Source organism: Ascidia mentula, chromosome 7 (assembly GCF_947561715.1).
Source record: "Ascidia mentula chromosome 7, kaAscMent1.1, whole genome shotgun sequence".
NCBI lineage: Eukaryota > Metazoa > Chordata > Ascidiacea > Phlebobranchia > Ascidiidae > Ascidia > Ascidia mentula.
The window spans coordinates 824397-846158 of NC_138572.1; the positions used below are offsets into that span (position 1 = coordinate 824397).

The 21762-nt window shown below is 38.1% G+C and overlaps 1 protein-coding gene across 1 annotated transcript in view; it reads right to left on the minus strand.

The window, feature by feature from the left end:
- Window positions 1–20950, minus strand: part of LOC145908831 (NACHT, LRR and PYD domains-containing protein 1a allele 5-like) — a 36634-nt gene extending 15684 nt beyond the window's left edge. The window contains exons 1-2 of the mRNA XM_082996153.1: window positions 20747–20950; window positions 20362–20569 (exon numbers count right to left, since the gene is read on the minus strand). Coding sequence (XP_082852279.1) covers window positions 20362–20569; window positions 20747–20797 — 259 coding nt within the window. The 5' untranslated portion in view covers window positions 20798–20950. The remainder of the gene's footprint in view (window positions 1–20361; window positions 20570–20746) is intronic.
- Window positions 20951–21762: the final 812 nt, after the last annotated feature.

A 21762-nucleotide genomic window follows, 5' to 3' on the forward strand; every position in this document is an offset into this window, starting at 1 on the left:
TTCGTTTTCGAAACAAAATTCGTTTACAAATGCTTTTGGATCGTTACTATCTATGTTGCCCATAGCGGGAAACAAAATTCGTTTTCGAAACAAAATTCGTTTACAAATGCCTTTGGATCGTTACTATCAATGTTGCCCATAGCGGGAAACAAAATTCGTTTTCGAAACAAAATTCGTTTACAAATGCCTTTGGATCGTTGCTATCTATGTTGCCCATAGCTGGAAACAAAATTCGTTTTCGAAACAAAATTCGTTTACAAATGCTTTTGGATCGTTACTATCTATGTTGCCCATAGCGGGAAACAAAATTCGTTTTCGAAACAAAATTCGTTTACAAATGCCTTTGGATCGTTACTATCTATGTTGCCCATAGCGGGAAACAAAATTCGTTTTCGAAACAAAATTCGTTTACAAATGCTTTTGGATCGTTACTATCTATGTTGCCCATAGCGGGAAACAAAATTCGTTTTCGAAACAAAATTCGTTTACAAATGCCTTTGGATCGTTACTATCTATGTTGCCCATAGCGGGAAACAAAATTCGTTTTCGAAACAAAATTCGTTTACAAATGCTTTTGGATCGTTACTATCTATGTTGCCCATAGCGGGAAACAAAATTCGTTTTCGAAACAAAATTCGTTTACAAATGCCTTTGGATCGTTACTATCAATGTTGCCCATAGCGGGAAACAAAATTCGTTTTCGAAACAAAATTCGTTTACAAATGCCTTTGGATCGTTACTATCTATGTTGCCCATAGCGGGAAACAAAATTCGTTTTCGAAACAAAATTCGTTTACAAATGCCTTTGGATCGTTACTATCTATGTTGCCCATAGCGGGAAACAAAATTCGTTTTCGAAACAAAATTCGTTTACAAATGCCTTTGGATCGTTACTATCTATGTTGCCCATAGCGGGAAACAAAATTCGTTTTCGAAACAAAATTCGTTTACAAATGCCTTTGGATCGTTACTATCTATGTTGCCCATAGCGGGAAACAAAATTCGTTTTCGAAACAAAATTCGTTCACAAATGCCTTTGGATCGTTACTATCTATGTTGCCCATAGCGGGAAACAAAATTCGTTTTCGAAACAAAATTCGTTTACAAATGCCTTTGGATCGTTACTATCTATGTTGCCCATAGCGGGAAACAAAATTCGTTTTCGAAACAAAATTCGTTTACAAATGCCTTTGTGTCGTTACTATCTATGTTGCCCATAGCGGGAAACAAAATTTGTTTTCGAAACAAAATTCGTTTACAAATGCCTTTGGATCGTTACTATCTATGTTGCCCATAACGGGAAACAAAATTCGTTTTCGAAACAAAATTCGTTTACAAATGCCTTTGTATCGTTACTATCTATGTTGCCCATAGCGGGAAACAAAATTCGTTTACAAATGCCTTTGGATCGTTACTATCTATGTTGCCCATAGCAGGAAACAAAATTTGTTTTCGAAACAAAATTCGTTTACAAATGCCTTTGTATCGTTACTATCTATGTTGCCCATAGCGGGAAACAAAATTTGTTTTCGAAACGAAATTCGTTTACAAATGCCTTTGTATCGTTACTATCTATGTTGCCCATAACGGGAAACAAAATTCGTTTACAAATGCCTTTGTATCGTTACTATCTATGTTGCCCATAGCGGGAAACAAAATTCGTTTACAAATGCCTTTGTATCGTTACTATCTATGTTGCCCATAGCGGGAAACAAAATTCGTTTACAAATGCCTTTGGATCGTTACTATCTATGTTGCCCATAGCAGGAAACAAAATTTGTTTTCGAAACAAAATTCGTTTACAAATGCCTTTGGATCGTTACTATCTATGTTGCCCATAGCAGGAAACATAATTTGTTTTCGAAACAAAATTCGTTTACAAATGCCTTTGGTTCGTTACTCACCATGATGTCTATACCGGGAAACAAAAATTCGTTTTCGAAATTAATTTCGTTTTCAAATGCTTTGGTTCGTTACTCACCATGTTGTACATAGTGGGAAACATAATTTGTTTTCGAAACAAAATTCGTTTTCAAAGGATTTTGATCCGTTACTCGCTATAGTGACCATAGTGGGAAACCAAATTTGTATTTGTGTTTAAAACTTCACGTCAATTGACTTCAAAATAAAGCAAAGGTAGGCGGCCAACCATCAGAATTTGACAGTAGCCATCATGCCTTAGCAGTTTTCACTGCTCGTTTTGTTCTGGCATCTAGTATTTGTGTGCAAAACTTCAAGTCCCCTGATATTAAAATGTTCAAATCACAGGCGGGCAACTCTCAAAATTACATAATTCCGCCGAACCTTAGCCACCGTAGTGCCAAACATGCGTTTTCGTTCGCGAATAAAAAACTAAAGGACATAGGCCAATTTGGTTCTTATTGTTCGTTTTGCACTGGCATCTAATATTTGTGTGCAAAATTTCAAGTCGCTTGATATAAAATTGTTCAAATCACAGGCGGGCAACTCTCAAAATTACGTAATTCCGCCGAACCTTAGCCACCGTAGTGCCAAACATGCGTTTTCCTTCGCGAATAAAAAACTGAAAGACATAGGCCAATTTGGTTTTCACTGCTTGTTTTGTACTGGCATCTAGTATTTGTGTGCAAAATTTCAAGTCGCTTGATATAAAATTGTTCAAATCACAGGCGGGCAACTCTCAAAATTACGTAATTCCGCCGAACCTTAGCCACCGTAGTGCCAAACATGCGTTTTCCTTCGCGAATAAAAAACTGAAAGACATAGGCCAATTTGGTTTTCACTGTTCGTTTTCTACTGGCATTTACTATTTGTGTGCAAAATTTCAAGTCGCCTGATATAAAAATGTTCAAATCGAAGGCGGGAAGATCTCCAAATCAGTTAATTCCGCCGAACCTTAGCCAGCATTATAGTTTGAGCATGCGTTGTTGTTCACCAACAAATTTCCAAAGGACATAGGCTAATTTGGTTTCCACCGCTCACTTTGTATTGGCATCTAGTATTTGTGTCCTTAAGAATTTTATTGGTGAACGAAAACGTATGTTCGAAACTATGGTGGCTAAGAATCGTCGAAAATAAGTCAAATTGACAGCTGCCCGCCACCAATTTGAACATTTTTATATCGAGCGACTTGAAATTTTGCACACAAATACTAGATGCCAGTATACAAAACGAGCAGTGAAAACCAAATTGGCCTATGTGTTTTAGAATTTTATGGTGAACGAAAACGCATGTTTGAGACTATATGGTGGCTAAAGTTCGGCGGAATAAATTGATTTTAATAGTTGACCTCCTGCGATTTAAACAGTTTTATATCAAGCGACTTGAAATTTTGCACACAAATACTAGATGCCACTACCAAACGAGCAGTGAAAACCAAATTGGCCTATATCTTTTAGTTTTTTATTCGCGAAACGCATGTTTCACACTATGGTGGCTAAGGTTCGTCGAAATTAACTCAAATTGACAGTTGCCCGCTTGCAATTTGAACATTTTTATATCAAGCGACTTGAAATTTTGCACACAAATACTAGATGCCAGAACAAAACGAGCAGAGCAAACCAAATTGGGCTATATCCTTTAGTTTTTTATTCGCGACCGAAAACGCATGTTTGGCACTATGTTTGCCAAGGATCGGCGAAATTAACTCAAATTGAGAGTTGCCCGCCTGCAATTTGAACATTTTTATATCAAGCGACTTGAAATTTTGCACATAAATACTAGATGCCAGTGCAAAACGAGCAGTGAAAACCAAATTGGCCAATGTCCTTTAGCTTTTTATTCGCGACCGAAAACGCATGTTTGACTGTATGGTGGCTAAGGTTCGTCGAATTTAACTCAAATTGACAGTTGCCCGCTTGTAATTTGAACATTTTTATATCAAGCGACTTGAAATTTTGCACACAAATACTAGATGCCAGTGCAAAACGAACAATAAAAACCAAATTGGCCTATGTCTTTTAGTTTTTTATTCGCTACCGAAAACGCATGTTTGACACTATGGTGGCTAAGGTTCGTCGAAATTTACTCAAATTGACAGTTGCCCGCCTGCAATTTGAACATTTTTATATTAAGCAACCTGAAATTTTGCACACAAATACTAGATGCCAGTGCAAAACGAACAAGAAAAACCAAATTGGCCTATGTCTTTTAGTTTTATATTCGCGATCGAAAACGCATGTTTGACACTATGGTGGCTAAGGTTCGTCGAAATTAACACAAATTGACAGTTGCCTGCCTGCAATTTGAACATTTTTATATCAAGCGACTTGAAATTTTGCACACAAATACTAGATGCCAGTACAAAACGAGCAGTGAAAACCAAATTGGCCTATATCTTTTAGTTTTTTCTTCGCGAAGGAAAACGCATGTTTCACACTATGGTGGCTAAGGTTCGTCGAAATTAACTCAAATTGACAGTTGCCCGCTTGCAATTTGAACATTTTTATATCAAGCGACTTGAAATTTTGCACACAAATACTAGATGCCAGTGCAAAACGAGCAGTGAAAACCAAATTGGCCTATGTCCTTTAGCTTTTTATTCGCGACCGAAAACGCATGTTTGACTGTATGGTGGCTAAGGTTCGTCGAATTTAACTCAAATTGACAGTTGCCCGCTTGTAATTTGAACATTTTTATATCAAGCGACTTGAAATTTTGCACACAAATACTAGATGCCAGTGCAAAACGAACAATAAAAACCAAATTGGCCTATGTCTTTTAGTTTTTTATTCGCTACCGAAAACGCATGTTTGACACTATGGTGGCTAAGGTTCGTCGAAATTTACTCAAATTGACAGTTGCCCGCCTGCAATTTGAACATTTTTATATCAAGCAACCTGAAATTTTGAACACAAATACTAGATGCCAGTGCAAAACGAACAAGAAAAACCAAATTGGCCTATGTCTTTTAGTTTTATATTCGCCACCGAAAACGCATGTTTGACACTATGGTGGCTAAGGTTCGTCGAAATTAACACAAATTGACAGTTGCCTGCCTGCAATTTGAACATTTTTATATCAAGCGACTTGAAATTTTGCACACAAATACTAGATGCCAGTAAAAAACGAGCAGTGAAAACCAAATTGGCCTATGTGTTTTAGAATTTTATGGTGAACGAAAACGCATGTTTGAGACTATATGGTGGCTAAAGTTCGGCGGAATAAATTGATTTTAATAGTTGACCTCCTGCGATTTAAACAGTTTTATATCAAGCGACTTGAAATTTTGCACACAAATACTAGATGCCACTACCAAACGAGCAGTGAAAACCAAATTGGCCTATATCTTTTAGTTTTTTATTCGCGAAACGCATGTTTCACACTACGGTGGCTAAGGTTCGTCGAAATTAACTCAAATTGACAGTTGCCCGCTTGCAATTTGAACATTTTTATATCAAGCGACTTGAAATTTTGCACACAAATACTAGATGCCAGAACAAAACGAGCAGAGCAAACCAAATTGGCCTATATCCTTTAGTTTTTTATTCGCGACCGAAAACGCATGTTTGGCAGTATGTTTGCCAAGGATCGGCGAAATTAACTCAAATTGAGAGTTGCCCGCCTGCAATTTGAACATTTTTATATCAAGCGACTTGAAATTTTGCACATAAATACTAGATGCCAGTGCAAAACGAGCAGTGAAAACCAAATTGGCCAATGTCCTTTAGCTTTTTATTCGCGACCGAAAACGCATGTTTGACTGTATGGTAGCTAAGGTTCGTCGAATTTAACTCAAATTGACAGTTGCCCGCTTGTAATTTGAACATTTTTGTATCAAGCGACTTGAAATTTTGCACACAAATACTAGATGCCAGTGCAAAACGAACAATAAAAACCAAATTGGCCTATGTCCTTTAGTTTTTTATTCGCTACCGAAAACGCATGTTTGACACTATGGTGGCTAAGGTTCGTCGAAATTTACTCAAATTGACAGTTGCCCGCCTGCAATTTGAACATTTTTATATTAAGCAACCTGAAATTTTGCACACAAATACTAGATGCCAGTGCAAAACGAACAATAAAAACCAAATTGGCCTATGTCCTTTAGTTTTATATTCGCGATCGAAAACGCATGTTTGACACTATGGTGGCTAAGGTTCGTCGAAATTAACACAAATTGACAGTTGCCTGCCTGCAATTTGAACATTTTTATATCAAGCGACTTGAAATTTTGCACACAAATACTAGATGCCAGTACAAAACGAGCAGAGCAAACCAAATTGGCCTATATCCTTTAGTTTTTTATTCGCGACCGAAAACGCATGTTTGGCACTATGGTTGCCAAGGATCGGCGAAATTAACTCAAATTGAGAGTTGCCCGCCTGCAATTTGAACATTTTTATATCAAGCGACTTGAAATTTTGCACACAAATACTAGATGCCAGTACAAAACGAGCAGTGAAAACCAAATTGGCCTATATCTTTCAGTTTTTTCTTCGCGAAGGAAAACGCATGTTTCACACTATGGTGGCTAAGGTTCGTCGAAATTAACTCAAATTGACAGTTGCCCGCTTGCAATTTGAACATTTTTATATCAAGCGACTTGAAATTTTGCACACAAATACTAGATGCCAGTACAAAACGAGCAGAGCAAACCAAATTGGCCTATATCCTTTAGTTTTTTATTCGCGACCGAAAACGCATGTTTGGCACTATGGTTGCCAAGGATCGGCGAAATTAACTCAAATTGAGAGTTGCCCGCCTGCAATTTGAACATTTTTATATCAAGCGATTTGAAATTTTGCACATAAATACTAGATGCCAGTGCAAAACGAACAATAAAAACCAAATTGGCCTATGTCTTTTAGTTTTTTATTCGCTACCGAAAACGCATGTTTGACACTATGGTGGCTAAGGTTCGTCGAAATTTACTCAAATTGACAGTTGCCCGCCTGCAATTTGAACATTTTTATATCAAGCAACCTGAAATTTTGAACACAAATACAAGATGCCAGTGCAAAACGAGAAGTGAAAACCAAATTGGCCTATGTCCTTTAGTTTTTTTTTCGCGAACGAAAACGCATGTTTGACACTATGGTGGCTAAGGTTCGTCGAAATTAACTCAAATTGACAGTTGCCTGCCTGCAATTTGAACATTTTTATATCAAGCGTCTTGAAATTTTGCACACAAATACTAGATGCCAGTACAAAACGAGCAGTGAAAACCAAATTGGCCTATGTCCTTTAGTTTTTTATTCGCGACCGAAAACGCATGTTTGACACTATGGTGGCTAAGGATCGGCGAAATTAACACAAATTGACAGTTGCCTGCCTGCAATTTGAACATTTTTTTATCAAGCGACTTGAAATTTTGCACACAAATACTAGATGCCAGTACAAAACGAGCAGTGAAAACCAAATTGGCCTCTGTCCTTTAGTTTTTTATTCGCGACCGAAAACGCATGTTTGACACTATGATGGCTAAGGTTCGTCGAAATTAACACAAATTGACAGTTGCCCGCTTGCAATTTGAACATTTTTATATCAAGCGACTTGAAATTTTGCACACAAATACTAGATGCCAGTACAAAACGAACAAGAAAAACCAAATTGGCCTATATCCTTTAGTTTTTTATTCGCGACCGAAAACGCATGTTTGGCACTATGGTTGCCAAGGAGCGGCGAAATTAACTCAAATTGAGAGTTGCCCGCCTGCAATTTGAACATTTTTATATCAAGCGACTTGAAATTTTGCACATAAATACTAGATGCCAGTATACAAAACGAGCAGTGAAAACCAAATTGGCCTATGTCCTTTAGCTTTTTATTCGCGACCGAAAACGCATGTTTGACACTATGGTGGCTAAGGATAGGCGAAATTAACACAAATTGACAGTTGCCTGCCTGCAATTTGAACATTTTTATATCAAGCGACTTGAAATTTTGCACACAAATACTAGATGCCAGTACAAAACGAGCAGTGAAAACCAAATTGGCCTATGTCCTTTAGTTTTATATTCGCGACCGAAAACGCATGTTTGACTCTATGGTGGCTTAGGTTCGTCGAAATTTACTCAAATTGACAGTTGCCCGCTTGCAATTTGAACATTTTTATATCAAGCAACTTGAAATTTTGCACACAAATACTACATGCCAGTACAAAACGAGCAGTGAAAACCAAATTGGCCTATGTCCTTTAGCTTTATATTCGCGACCGAAAACGCATGTTTGACTCTATGGTTGTTAAGGTTTGTCGAATTTAACTCAAATTGACAGTTGCCCGCTTGTAATTTGAACATTTTTATATGAAGCGACTTGAAATTTTGCACACAAATACTAGATGCCAGTGCAAAACGAACAATAAAAACCAAATTGGCCTATGTCTTTTAGTTTTTTATTCGCGACCGAAAACGCATGTTTGACACTATGGTGGCTAAGGATCGGCGAAATTAACACAAATTGACAGTTGCCTGCCTGCAATTTGAACATTTTTATATCAAGCGACTTGAAATTATGCACACAAATATTACATGTCAGTACAAAACGATCAGTGAAAACCAAATTGGCCTATGTCCTTTAGTTTTTTATTCGCGACCCAAAACGCATGTTTGACGCTATGGTGGCTAAGGTTCGGCGAAATTAACTAAAATTGACAGTTGACCGCCTGCAATTTGAACATTTTTATATCAAGCGACTTGAAATTTTGCACACAAATACTAAATGCCAGTACAAAACAAGCAGTGAAAACCAAATTGGCCTATGTCCTTTAGTTTTTTATTCGCGACCCAAAACGCATGTTTGACGCTATGGTGGCTAAGTTTCAGCGAAATTTACTCAAATTGACAGTTGCCCGCTTGCAATTTGAACATTTTTATATCAAGCGACTTGAAATTTTGCAAACAAATACTAGATGCCAGTACAAAACGAACAAGAAAAACCAAATTGGCCTATGTTCTTTAGTTTTATATTCGCGACCGAAAACGCATGTTTGACACTATGGTGGTTAAGGTTCGTCGAAATTAACACAAATTGACAGTTGCCTTTTTGTAATTTGAATATTTTTATATCAAGCGACTTGAAATTTTGCACACAAATACTAGATGCCAGTACAAAACGAGCAGTGAAAACCAAATTGGCCTATGTCCTTTAGTTTTATATTCGCGACCGAAAACGCATGTTTGACGCTATGGTGGCTAAGGTTCGGCGAAATTTACTCAAATTGACAGTTGCCCGCTTGCAATTTGAACATTTTTATATCAAGCGTCTTGAAATTTTGCACACAAATACTAGATGCCAGTACAAAACGAGCAGTGAAAACCACATTGGCCTATGTCCTTTAGTTTTATATTCGCGACCGAAAACGCATGTTTGACACTATGGTGGCTAAGGATCGGCGAAATTAACTCAAATTGACAGTTGCCCGCTTGCAATTTGAACATTTCTGTATCAAGCGACTTGAAATTTTGCACACAAATACTAGATGCCAGTACAAAACGAGCAGTGAAAACCAAATTGGCCTATGTCCTTTAGTTTTTTATTCGCGACCGAAAACGCATGTTTGACACTATGGTGGCTAAGGTTCGTCGAAATTTACTCAAATTGACAGTTGCCCGCCTGCAATTTGAACATTTTTATATCAAGCGACTTGAAATTTTGCACACAAATACTAGATGCCAGTGCAAAACGAACAATAAAAACCAAATTGGCCTATGTCCTTTAGTTTTTTATTCGCTACCGAAAACGCATGTTTGACACTATGGTGGCTAAGGTTCGTCGAAATTTACTCAAATTGACAGTTGCCCGTCTGCAATTTGAACATTTTTATATCAAGCGACTTGAAATTTTGCACACAAATACTAGATGCCAGTACAAAACGAGCAGTGGAAACCAAATTGGCCTATGTCCTTTAGTTTTTTATTCTCGAACGAAAACGCATGTTTGACACTATGGTGGCTAAGGATAGGCGAAATTAACACAAATTGACAGTTGCCTGCCTGCAATTTGAACATTTTTTTATCAAGCGACTTGAAATTTTGCACACAAATACTAGATGCCAGTGCAAAACGAGCAGTGAAAACCAAATTGGCCTATGTCCTTTAGTTTTTTTTTCGCGACCGAAAACGCATGTTTGACTCTATGGTGGCTAAGGTTCGTCGAAATTAACTCAAATTGACAGTTGCCCGCTTGCAATTTGAACATTTTTATATCAAGCGACTTGAAATTTTGCACACAAATACTAGATGCCAGTACAAAACGAGCAGTGAAAACCAAATTGGCCTTTGCCCTTTAGTTTTTTATTCGCGACCGAAAACGCATGTTTGACGCTATGGTGGCTAAGGTTCGGCGAAATTTACTCAAATTGACAGTTGCCCGCTTGCAATTTGAACATTTTTATATCAAGCGACTTGAAATTTTGCACACAAATACTAGATGCTAGTACAAAACGAGCAGTGAAAACCAAATTGTCCTATGTCCTTTAGTTTTATATTCGCGACCGAAAACGCATGTTTGACTCTATAGTGGCTAAGGTTCGTCGAATTTAACTCAAATTGATAGTTGCCCGCTTGCAATTTGAACATTTTTATATCAAGCGACTTGAAATTTTACAAACAAATACTAGATGCCAGTACAAAACGAGCAGTGAAAACCAAATTGGCCTATGTCCTTTAGTTTTTTATTCGCGACCGAAAACGCATGTTTGACACTATGGGGGCTAAGGTTCGGCGAAATTTACTCAAATTGACAGTTGCCCGCTTGCAATTTGAACATTTTTATATCAAGCGACTTGAAATTTTGCACACAAATACTACATGCCAGTACAAAACGAGCAGTGAAAACCAAATTGGCCTTTGTCCTTTAGTTTTTTATTCGCGACCGAAAACGCATGTTTGACGCTATGGTGGCTAAGGTTCGTCGAAATTAACTCAAATTGACAGTTGCCCGCTTGCAATTTGAACATTTTTATATCAAGCGACTTGAAATTTTGCACACAAATACTACATGCCAGTACAAAACGAGCAGTGAAAACCAAATTGGCCTTTGTCCTTTAGTTTTTTATTCGCGACCGAAAACGCATGTTTGACGCTATGGTGGCTAAGGTTCGTCGAAATTAACTCAAATTGACAGTTGCCCGCTTGCAATTTGAACATTTTTATATCAAGCGACTTGAAATTTTGCACACAAATACTACATGCCAGTACAAAACGAGCAGTGAAAACCAAATTGGCCTTTGTCCTTTAGTTTTTTATTCGCGACCGAAAACGCATGTTTGACGCTATGGTGGCTAAGGTTCGTCGAAATTAACTCAAATTGACAGTTGCCCGCTTGCAATTTGAACATTTTTATATCAAGCGACTTGAAATTTTGCACACAAATACTAGATGCCAGTACAAAACGAGCAGTGAAAACCAAATTGGCCTTTGTCCTTTAGTTTTTTATTCGCGACCGAAAACGCATGTTTGACGCTATGGTGGCTAAGGTTCGGCGAAATTAACTCAAATTGACATTTGCCCGCTTGCAATTTGAACATTTTTATATCAAGCGACTTGAAATTTTGCACACAAATACTAGATGCCAGTACAAAACGAGCAGTGAAAACCAAATTGGCCTTTGCCCTTTAGTTTTTTATTCGCGACCGAAAACGCATGTTTGACGCTATGGTGGCTAAGGTTCGGCGAAATTTACTCAAATTGACAGTTGCCCGCTTGCAATTTGAACATTTTTATATCAAGCAACTTGAAATTTTGCACACAAATACTAGATGCTAGTACAAAACGAGCAGTGAAAACCAAATTGTCCTATGTCCTTTAGTTTTATATTCGCGACCGAAAACGCATGTTTGACTCTATAGTGGCTAAGGTTCGTCGAATTTAACTCAAATTGATAGTTGCCCGCTTGCAATTTGAACATTTTTATATCAAGCGACTTGAAATTTTACAAACAAATACTAGATGCCAGTACAAAACGAGCAGTGAAAACCAAATTGGCCTATGTCCTTTAGTTTTTTATTCGCGACCGAAAACGCATGTTTGACACTATGGGGGCTAAGGTTCGGCGAAATTTACTCAAATTGACAGTTGCCCGCTTGCAATTTGAACATTTTTATATCAAGCGACTTGAAATTTTGCACACAAATACTACATGCCAGTACAAAACGAGCAGTGAAAACCAAATTGGCCTTTGTCCTTTAGTTTTTTATTCGCGACCGAAAACGCATGCTTGACGCTATGGTGGCTAAGGTTCGTCGAAATTAACTCAAATTGACAGTTGCCCGCTTGCAATTTGAACATTTTTATATCAAGCGACTTGAAATTTTGCACACAAATACTAGATGCCAGTACAAAACGAGCAGTGAAAACCAAATTGGCCTTTGTCCTTTAGTTTTTTATTCGCGACCGAAAACGCATGTTTGACGCTATGGTGGCTAAGGTTCGTCGAAATTTACTCAAATTGACAGTTGCCCGCTTGCAATTTGAACATTTTTATATCAAGCGACTTGAAATTTTGCACACAAATACTAGATGCCAGTACAAAACGAGCAGTGAAAACCAAATTGGCCTTTGTCCTTTAGTTTTTTATTCGCGACCGAAAACGCATGTTTGACGCTATGGTGGCTAAGGTTCGTCGAAATTTACTCAAATTGACAGTTGCCCGCTTGCAATTTGAACATTTTTATATCAAGCGACTTGAAATTTTGCACACAAATACTAGATGCCAGTACAAAACGAGCAGTGAAAACCAAATTGGCCTTTGTCCTTTAGTTTTTTATTCGCGACCGAAAACGCATGTTTGACGCTATGGTGGCTAAGGTTCGGCGAAATTAACTCAAATTGACATTTGCCCGCTTGCAATTTGAACATTTTTATATCAAGCGACTTGAAATTTTGCACACAAATACTAGATGCCAGTACAAAACGAGCAGTGAAAACCAAATTGGCCTATGTCCTTTAGTTTTTTATTCGCGACCGAAAACGCATGTTTCACACTATGGTGGCTAAGGATCGGCGAAATTAACACAAATTGACAGTTGCCCGCTTGCAATTTGAACATTTTTGCATCATGCGACTTGAAATTTTGCACACAAATACTAGATGCCAGTGCAAAACGAGCAGTGAAAACCAAATTGGCTATGTCCTTTAGTTTTTTATTCGCGACCGAAAACGCATGTTTGACTCTATGGTGGCTAAGGTTCGTCGAAATTAACTCAAATTGACAGTTGCCCGCTTGCAATTTGAACATTTTTTTATCAAGCGACTTGAAATTTTGCACACAAATACTAGATGCCAGTGCAAAACGAGCAGTGAAAACCAAATTGGCCTATGTCCTTTAGTTTTTTATTTGCGACCCAAAACGCATGTTTGACTCTATGGTGGCTAAGGTTCGTCGAAATTAACTCAAATTGACAGTTGCCCGCTTGCAATTTGAACGTTTTTGTATCAAGCGACTTGAAATTTTGCGCACAAATACTAGATGCCAGTACAAATCGAGCAGTGAAAATCAAACTGGCCTATGTCCTTTAGAATTTTGTTGCTGAACGAAAACGCATGTTTGAGACTATGGTGGCTAAGGTTCGGCGGAAATAATTGATTTTGAGAGACCGCCTGCGAAAGTGGTCGAAAAATTTTTTGACATTTTTAAATCAAGTGACTTTGAACTTCACACACAAATTACCGATTCTGTTTCCACTATGAACAACATATTTGTGTCGGACTAATGGTATTACAACACAGTGATTAATGGATCAACGGCATTTGTAATCGAAATTTGTTTCAAAAAAAAATTTTGTTTCCCACTATGTACAACACAGTGATTAACGGTTTAAATTCATTTATAAACGAATTTTGTTTCGAAAACAAATTTTGTTTCCCACTCTATACAACACAGTGATTAACGGATCAAAAGCATTTGTAATCGAATTTTGTTTCGAAAACAAATTATAATTCATGCTTTGTTCATGATATTTTTGTGCAACTTTTTGCATTTTTGAATAGATAAAATCAGTTATCACAGTATATATAGACGTAAGTTATACTTACTGAGGCGTTTCAACTTTAAATTAAGAAACGTTTTGCTTCAACATATGCCCTACTCACACATATTTCGCACAGCGTTTGTTTCGTGTGATAGTGGATGAAAATCTAGTTTGTTTTGGATTAATTCGTATGACATGTTCCAACAGATTAGTTTGATAAATTAGTTGAAAAAGATTTCTGATTTAAGAACAATCCTTAACCCCGGCCCCATTATCTCACGTTTGGACCAACATTGTCCAATTTATCCGATAGTGTTGATTTAAATAGCTCATTTGACACTTATATAACCTCGCATTTTTATTCCATAATATGTTACAGCACGTTTGCGTAACGCTTCTAATTTCAAGTATGGCCCTCTACCCCCATCATGTGGCCAGTCGTCGTCAAGAATTTTGTTCACAAAATTCGTTCACAAAATTCGTTTACAAAATTTCAATTTTGTTTCCCACCATTACATAGGGATTCACACAGCGTGACCGCAGTCAAACCCATTTCGTTGCGATATACTTTATAGGTGTTCAAAAAACGCTATTGTAATGTGATCTACATGTTCTGAGCCTATTCTACACCAATTTTTAAAAACTCCTATGGCCCGGAACATCATTAAATTGGCACTTGTATGCAGCGCCGAAAATACGCGATCGCTGGGATTCACACAGCGTGACCGCAGTCAAACCCATTTCGTTGCGATATACTTTAAAGGTGTTCAAAAAACGCTATTGTAATGTGATCTTCATGTTCTGAGCCTATTCTACACCAATTTTTAAAAATCCTATGGCCCGGAACATTATTAAATTGGCACTTGTATGCAGCGCCGAAAATACGCTAATACAGGGATTCACACAGCGTGACCGCAGTCAAACCCATTTCGTTGCGATATACTTTATAGGTGTTCAAAAAACGCTATTGTAATGTGATCTACATGTTCTAAGCCTATTCTCCACCAATTTTCAAAAAATCCTATGGCCCGGAACATCATTAAATTGGCACTTGTATGCAGCGCCGAAAATACGCGATCGCTGGGATTCACACAGCGTGACCGCAGTCAAACCCATTTCGTTGCGATATACTTTATAGGTGTTCAAAAAACGCTATTGTAATGTGATCTACATGCTCTGAGCCTATTCTCCACCAATTTTTAAAAAATTCTATGGCCCGGAACATTATTAAATTGGCACTTGTATGCATCGTCGAAAATACGCGAATACTGGGATTCACACAGCGTGACCGCAGTCAAACCCATTTCGTTGCGATATACTTTATAGGTGTTCAAAAAACGCTATTGTAATGTGATCTACATGTTCCAAGCCTATTCTACACCAATTTTTAAAAAATTCTATGGCCCGGAACATTATTAAATTGGCACTTGTATGCAGCGCCGCAAATGCTCACTGCCTTCTGTTTGAGTCAAAGCCTTTGACGAACAATGCGCATGCATGCTGGGATTCACACAGCGTGACCGCATTCAAACCCATTTCGTTGCGATATACTTTATAGGTGTTCAAAAAACGCTATTGTAATGTGATCTACATGCTCTGAGCCTATTCTACACCAATTTTTAAAAAATCCTATGGCCCGGAACATTTTTAAATTGGCACTTGTATGCAGCGCCGAAAATACGCTAATACTGGGATTCACACAGCGTGACCGCAGTCAAACCCATTTCGTTGCGATATACTTTATTGGTGTTCAAAAAACGCTATTGGAATGTGATCTACATGTTCTAAGCCTATTCTACACCAATTTTTAAAAAATCCTATGGCCCGGAACATCATTAAATTAGCACTTGTATGCAGCGCCGAAAATACGCGATCGCTGGGATTCACACAGCGTGACCGCAGTCAAACCCATTTCGTTGCGATATACTTTATAGGTGTTCAAAAAACGCTATTGTAATGTGACATATATGTTCTGTGCCTATTCTCCACCAATTTTTAAAAAATTCTATGGCCCGGAACATCATTAAATTGGCACTTGTATGCAGCGCCGAAAATACGCGATCGCTGGGATTCACACAGCGTGACCGCAGTCAAACCCATTTCGTTGCGATATACTTTATAGGTGTTCAAAAAACGCTATTGTAATGTGATCTACATGCTCTGAGCCTATTCTGCACCAATTTTTAAAAAATTCTATGGCCCGGAACATTATTAAATTGGCACTTGTATGCAGCGCCGCAAATGCTCACTGCCTTCTGTTTGAGTCAAAGCCTTTGACGAACAATGCGCATGCATGCTGGGATTCACACAGCGTGACCGCAGTCAAACCCATTTCGTTGCGATATACTTCAAAGGTGTTCAAAAAACGCTATTGTAATGTGATCTACATGCTCTGAGCCTATTCTACACCAATTTTTAAAAAATTCTATGGCCCGGAACATTATTAAATTGGCACTTGTATGCAGCGCCAAAAATACGCTAATACTGGGATTCACACAGCGTGACCGCAGTCAAACACATTTCGTTGCGATATACTTTATAGGTGTTCAAAAAACGCTATTGTAATGTGATCTACATGCTCTGAGCCTATTCTACACCAATTTTTATAAAATTCTATGGCCCGGAACATTATTAAATTGGCACTTGTATGCAGCGCCGCAAATGCTCACTGCCTTCTGTTTGAGTCAAAGCCATTTCGTTGCGATATACTTTATAGGTGTTCAAAAGACGCTATTGTAATGTGATCTACATGCTCTGAGCCTATTCTACACCAATTTTTAAAAAATCCTATGGCCCGGAACATTATTAAATTGGCACTTGTATGCAGCGCCGAAAATACGCTAATACTGGGATTCACACAGCGTGACCGCAGTCAAACCCATTTCGTTGCGATATACTTTATAGGTGTTCAAAAAACGCTATTGTAATGTGATCTACATGTTCTAAGCCTATTCTACACCAATTTTTAAAAAATCCTATGGCCCGGAACATCATTAAATTAGCACTTGTATGCAGCGCCGAAAATACGCGATCGCTGGGATTCACACATCGTGACCGCAGTCAAACCCATTTCGTTGCGATATACTTTATAGGTGTTCAAATAACGCTACTGTAATGTGATCTACATGTTCTGAGCCTATTCTCCACCAATTTATAAAAGATCCTATGGCCCGGAACATCATTAAATTGGCACTTGTATGCAGCGCCGAAAATACGCGAATGCTGGGATTCACACAGCGACACTGCAGTCAAACCCATTTCGTTGTTATATACTTTATAGGTGTTCAAAAATTGCAATTTTAAAGTGTACATATTGTTTTGCAAATATTGGACACCTTGCTGATTGAAATGTTTGTTATTACAACTCATTTTTGTTTTTTTCGTGAGTTAATGCTTATTTTGTGTGAACACAATTGTTTGAAGCCGTGTTCATTCATGCGTGAAATAATTTCGGTTTTAACCAAATTCCATTTCGCCGAAATGACGGTGGTCAAATTTCAAGTTGTAACTCTCTGATTGGTTGTATGTTTACCCACAATGCAGTACACTTTATGGAGGATAAAACAAAATCTGCTAAAAGACGCATATTGGAATCTTCTATTAAAATAAATTTGGTGGCGGAAAATTTCCACCTTGTATTTGATCCTCTGTTACAATAGAAGGAGGACGTTACAAAGCAATCAGTGAAGCAATGGGGTCAATTTTACGGTTGAGTGAGCACGTATGCATGTGCTGTTGCTTGGGCGAATTTGAGCCTGTTTTGGGCAGTTTTAAGTAGAGTTTTGGGCGTGTTAATTCAGGTAGCTACGTGGTAACGTGTGCTGTATAAAATTGAGCCAAAAAGGCGGTTTAAACTTGAGGTTATATCTGCAGAATAATTAAAGACTTATGTTTGCGTTGAACGGCAAAAAAAAAGTAGATTTTCTACTAGTTATGTTCCCAGTTCTAAACCCTCCGACCTGGCGAAACCTAGTGTGAAGAAAGTATGCAGAAAAAGTGGACGCGAACACATGAGCGGGAAGTAAATCAATCGAAATCATAATCACTCAGCAAAACATGGGAAACAAGCCAGGTTTTTTAACAAAGTTGTATATTTTCTGTTTTTTTCAGAGAAAGAACTTTTAGCGATTGTACGAGAGTGTTTCCGTTCCACAGTCAGCAAAAAAAGCTTCATCGTAGATAGACGTATGGCTTTTTAGCTAAAGTGTTTGTTTTACATGTTGGCCAAACAAGCGTGAAGAAAATTCCTTACTTTCTAAGCCCATGTGATTGGCGTGAAGATGCCTTGGTAACTTACTGGCACCGTTGCTTCATTTGACAGTTTGGCTCAACACTAGATACGGTAAACTGGAATCTTCTGTCCACCGTAATCCATATTGGAAATAGCTGTCCCTGTACTGTCGTATCTACCAACTGATTTAAACGTTTTCACAAACAATTTTACTTCCCATATGTTTGCACAGTTTCGCTTGTCACTGCTACCGAAATATTCCAACACTTGTCCTCAAGTGGTTTGTAAAATGGTTACGTAGGTTATTTGTGATGTCACGAGGTTACGAGTTGTGAGCAAACTATTGAAACAATTCATGGCTTGATGCCACATTATCAATATGTTTGCAGTGGCAACATATAAGCGCATGTGTAGAATGGTTTCATATCTCCGTCGAAACTCTTTCATAAATTTTTCGCGGCACACACAGTTTGCGAAACCTGTTAAATGCATTATTCTGACAAGCTGTAAAGTGCACTATTCGTTCAAGTAGACAAAAATGATCGCATTCTCATCGTCATTCTACAAGGGAAGTGAGAGCTCCCGAGCATCTGGATCCAAACACAAATTATTAAACACATAATAGTGCCTGAAAACGATTTTACACCTTTCACGCAAAAAGGTCACGGACAGCATGTTTTCAACTTAAATGCTGAAGTCAGACACATTCTTATTTCAATCGGAATATGACTTTCCTAAAAGGCAGAGGTCGGTGCTATGACAACCAAGACATGCACGCCCACAGCCCCCAACAACTACCGTAAATGGAACTTAGACAGTCTCTATCTCAATGGTATATATGTTAATTGCTCTTGCTCAGTCGCTCTTTCTTAAGGACTCGGTTACCCAGTTTTAAATTCCATTGATATGACGCTTGTATTATAATTCGTAAACGCATTCTGTTCACAGAGTAAAATTAGTTATCGTTAAGAACACACCCCAGAAGACGTTCACAATGATGCGTCTGACCCATGCTCCGCAGGTGTTTGATAATTTTAGGTGTTTGATAATTTTAGGTGTTTGATAATTTCCGAAATTACATAAACTCATTACATAAAACCCAAACATGTACAAGAACTTGCATTCCCAGACATAGCACCAGATTTCCATAGCAATGCATCATGTATAGCAACCTAACTGATCATTGGTAGCAAAATTGCTGACAACCATATACAAAGAATAGATTCAAGGAAAACATTATCTGCAGTAACAATTTTGAAGTGATGATGTCCACGCAGTGCCGGATCTAGGGGGTGTTTTGGTTTCAGAATGCACCCCTCAGCATTTTGGCACATTGTTTTGTGCGGTGTGAAAGTGCGGTTAATTTCCCGCTAAGCAGGAACGAACACAACGACCAAGTGTTCGTCTCCGCAGTTGCTTTGTTTCTCGGTCGCGCGCGCTGCATTCACGGGGCAATGACCACAAATAAAACAATCGTTTGTCGTGCCGTTGGTCAATAAACCTTTTTTGAAACCGCGATCTTATCAATTGATTCATTTCTTCTACAATTTCTATACACAAGCTGCACGCTGTAAGAGTTTCAATTGTATAACAAGATTGCACCAAAATATATGTAGCTAAACGTATGTTTTTAACACATTTCGCAAATATTTATCTACCACTGAAACATCGATGTTAGTGGCGCAAGATCATGTCCTGGACCATTACAGATTTGACACCGCAACACTCGACACTCGTCGAACATACAGATATAAACACATTGTTTCGTAACATAGACTTTGTTTTTGCGTTTTTCGTTAAACTGGACAAGCGCACATGCACCAAAGCAACTAAAAAGTATTGGGTTTCGCAGAAGTTGTTCGATATTTCGCTTAACTACTGCAATGCGCTAAAGGTGTTTTTAAAGCTGAATTTTCATAGTAAATGTCCGAAAAAAAATTACAACCGCATCTAACGGTTTCATTAATTAGATACCGAAACCGAACAACACCCTCAAATTTCTTCTAGATCTGTCAATGTGTCCACGTCCTTTAATCAGAGTTTAACGGTCTAAGTCACATAATATGTTGAATTGGATTCTATGTTGTCGCTGGGGTAAGACACAGATATTAGTAAATGAGTCGCATTAAGATAATAATTTTGTCATCTCCAAATGGTCGAATATAAATGCTAAATCAGTTGGGTTTCGACTTAAATACAAGCATTTGTATTCCAAACTTCCCTAGTAAAACTTCCCTACCTCGTTTGTCTTCTGCTTCTGTAATGGTTGATTCATGATAATGGGCATGATGGTGATGATGTTCTTCCACAGTCTGATGCAGATGTTCTTCAACAGTCTGATGCAGATGTTCTTCCACAGTCTGATGCAGATGTTCTTCTACAGTCTGATGCAGATGTTCTTCCACAGTCTGATGGTGATGTACGTCACCAGTATGTAGGTGTAGGTTCTGCAATGGAACCAGCAAAAGTAACCAAACACACAAATATTAATCGTCCAAAAAGACAGCATGGTCATTGAAATATTCTGAAATCAAAAACTGTTTCTAAACTGCCCACATGCGCGATTGAATTTCTTCAACCTCAGCAGTACAGCAAATCTTAATCATCAAGAACAACAAGCTTACCTCGGCAACAATGTTTTGTGGGTTTCCTCCTTCTGTTTGTTGTTCGGCCATTCTTGGATTAGCAGATGTAGCTTTGTATTGCAAGTACAGTATAGAAATATATCACACACATATAGCCTACAAACTGCGTGAAACCCGATCAGTGTTGCCAGATTTTTTACCAAAGGCCCCAATTTTTTGTTTCAACACGCCCCAAAAGCGCCAATTTCTGCAAAAACAAAACGCCCAAATGCGCCCAATGTTAATGAAGTTTACACATATCAGTTACGTACACCAATCTTCATTTCATACCCATGGTTGACTGCACTCATCTACCAAGAAACACTTTAACGGAAAACTAAGTCCGTGAACAGGACACCAGACCTGTAAAACTGCATTATTTTCACCACAGTCGTCAATACAATATGATTATGACGTCATATTTCGTTGCGTGGTCAGATTGTAGTATTCAATAGAAATAAGACTGAGACAGCATTTTCTTACATAATTAATGAACAAACAATCGAATTTTTGAATTTCCAAAACACGCCCAAAGCGCAAGGTGCAACAAAATAGCGCATACGCCCAACACAACAGGCTCAATTGGGCGTAAAAAGCGCCCAACAACTGAAGCGGATCCTTGTTGCTGCCGTGCGACTTTCTTTTCTGGCCCTTTTCTGTTTCGCGCATCACTTGTCATTTGTTCCGCATTATTGCTTTTCTGTTATAATTTCTATAGTTTTTACTTTCGAGGGCAACGTCTGTGTATATAAACGCGAACTTTTCCTCTTTTTTCATTTCATTTCGTAAAAGTTTGAAGGATATTGCTACTGTATCGCTGTATGCAGTGGTGGGATTCAAGTATTTTAGCAACCGGTTCTCTCACTAGCGACATGCCATAGTAACCGTGGGAATACAGAGTGTTTATTTTCTATTAATTTTGTAACGGTGTTTAATTTTTATTTTTCAGTTACCACATTTCTCACGAATATTACAAACAATTTGGTGAAGAGATTTGTGCGTTTAAAGCAGACTGC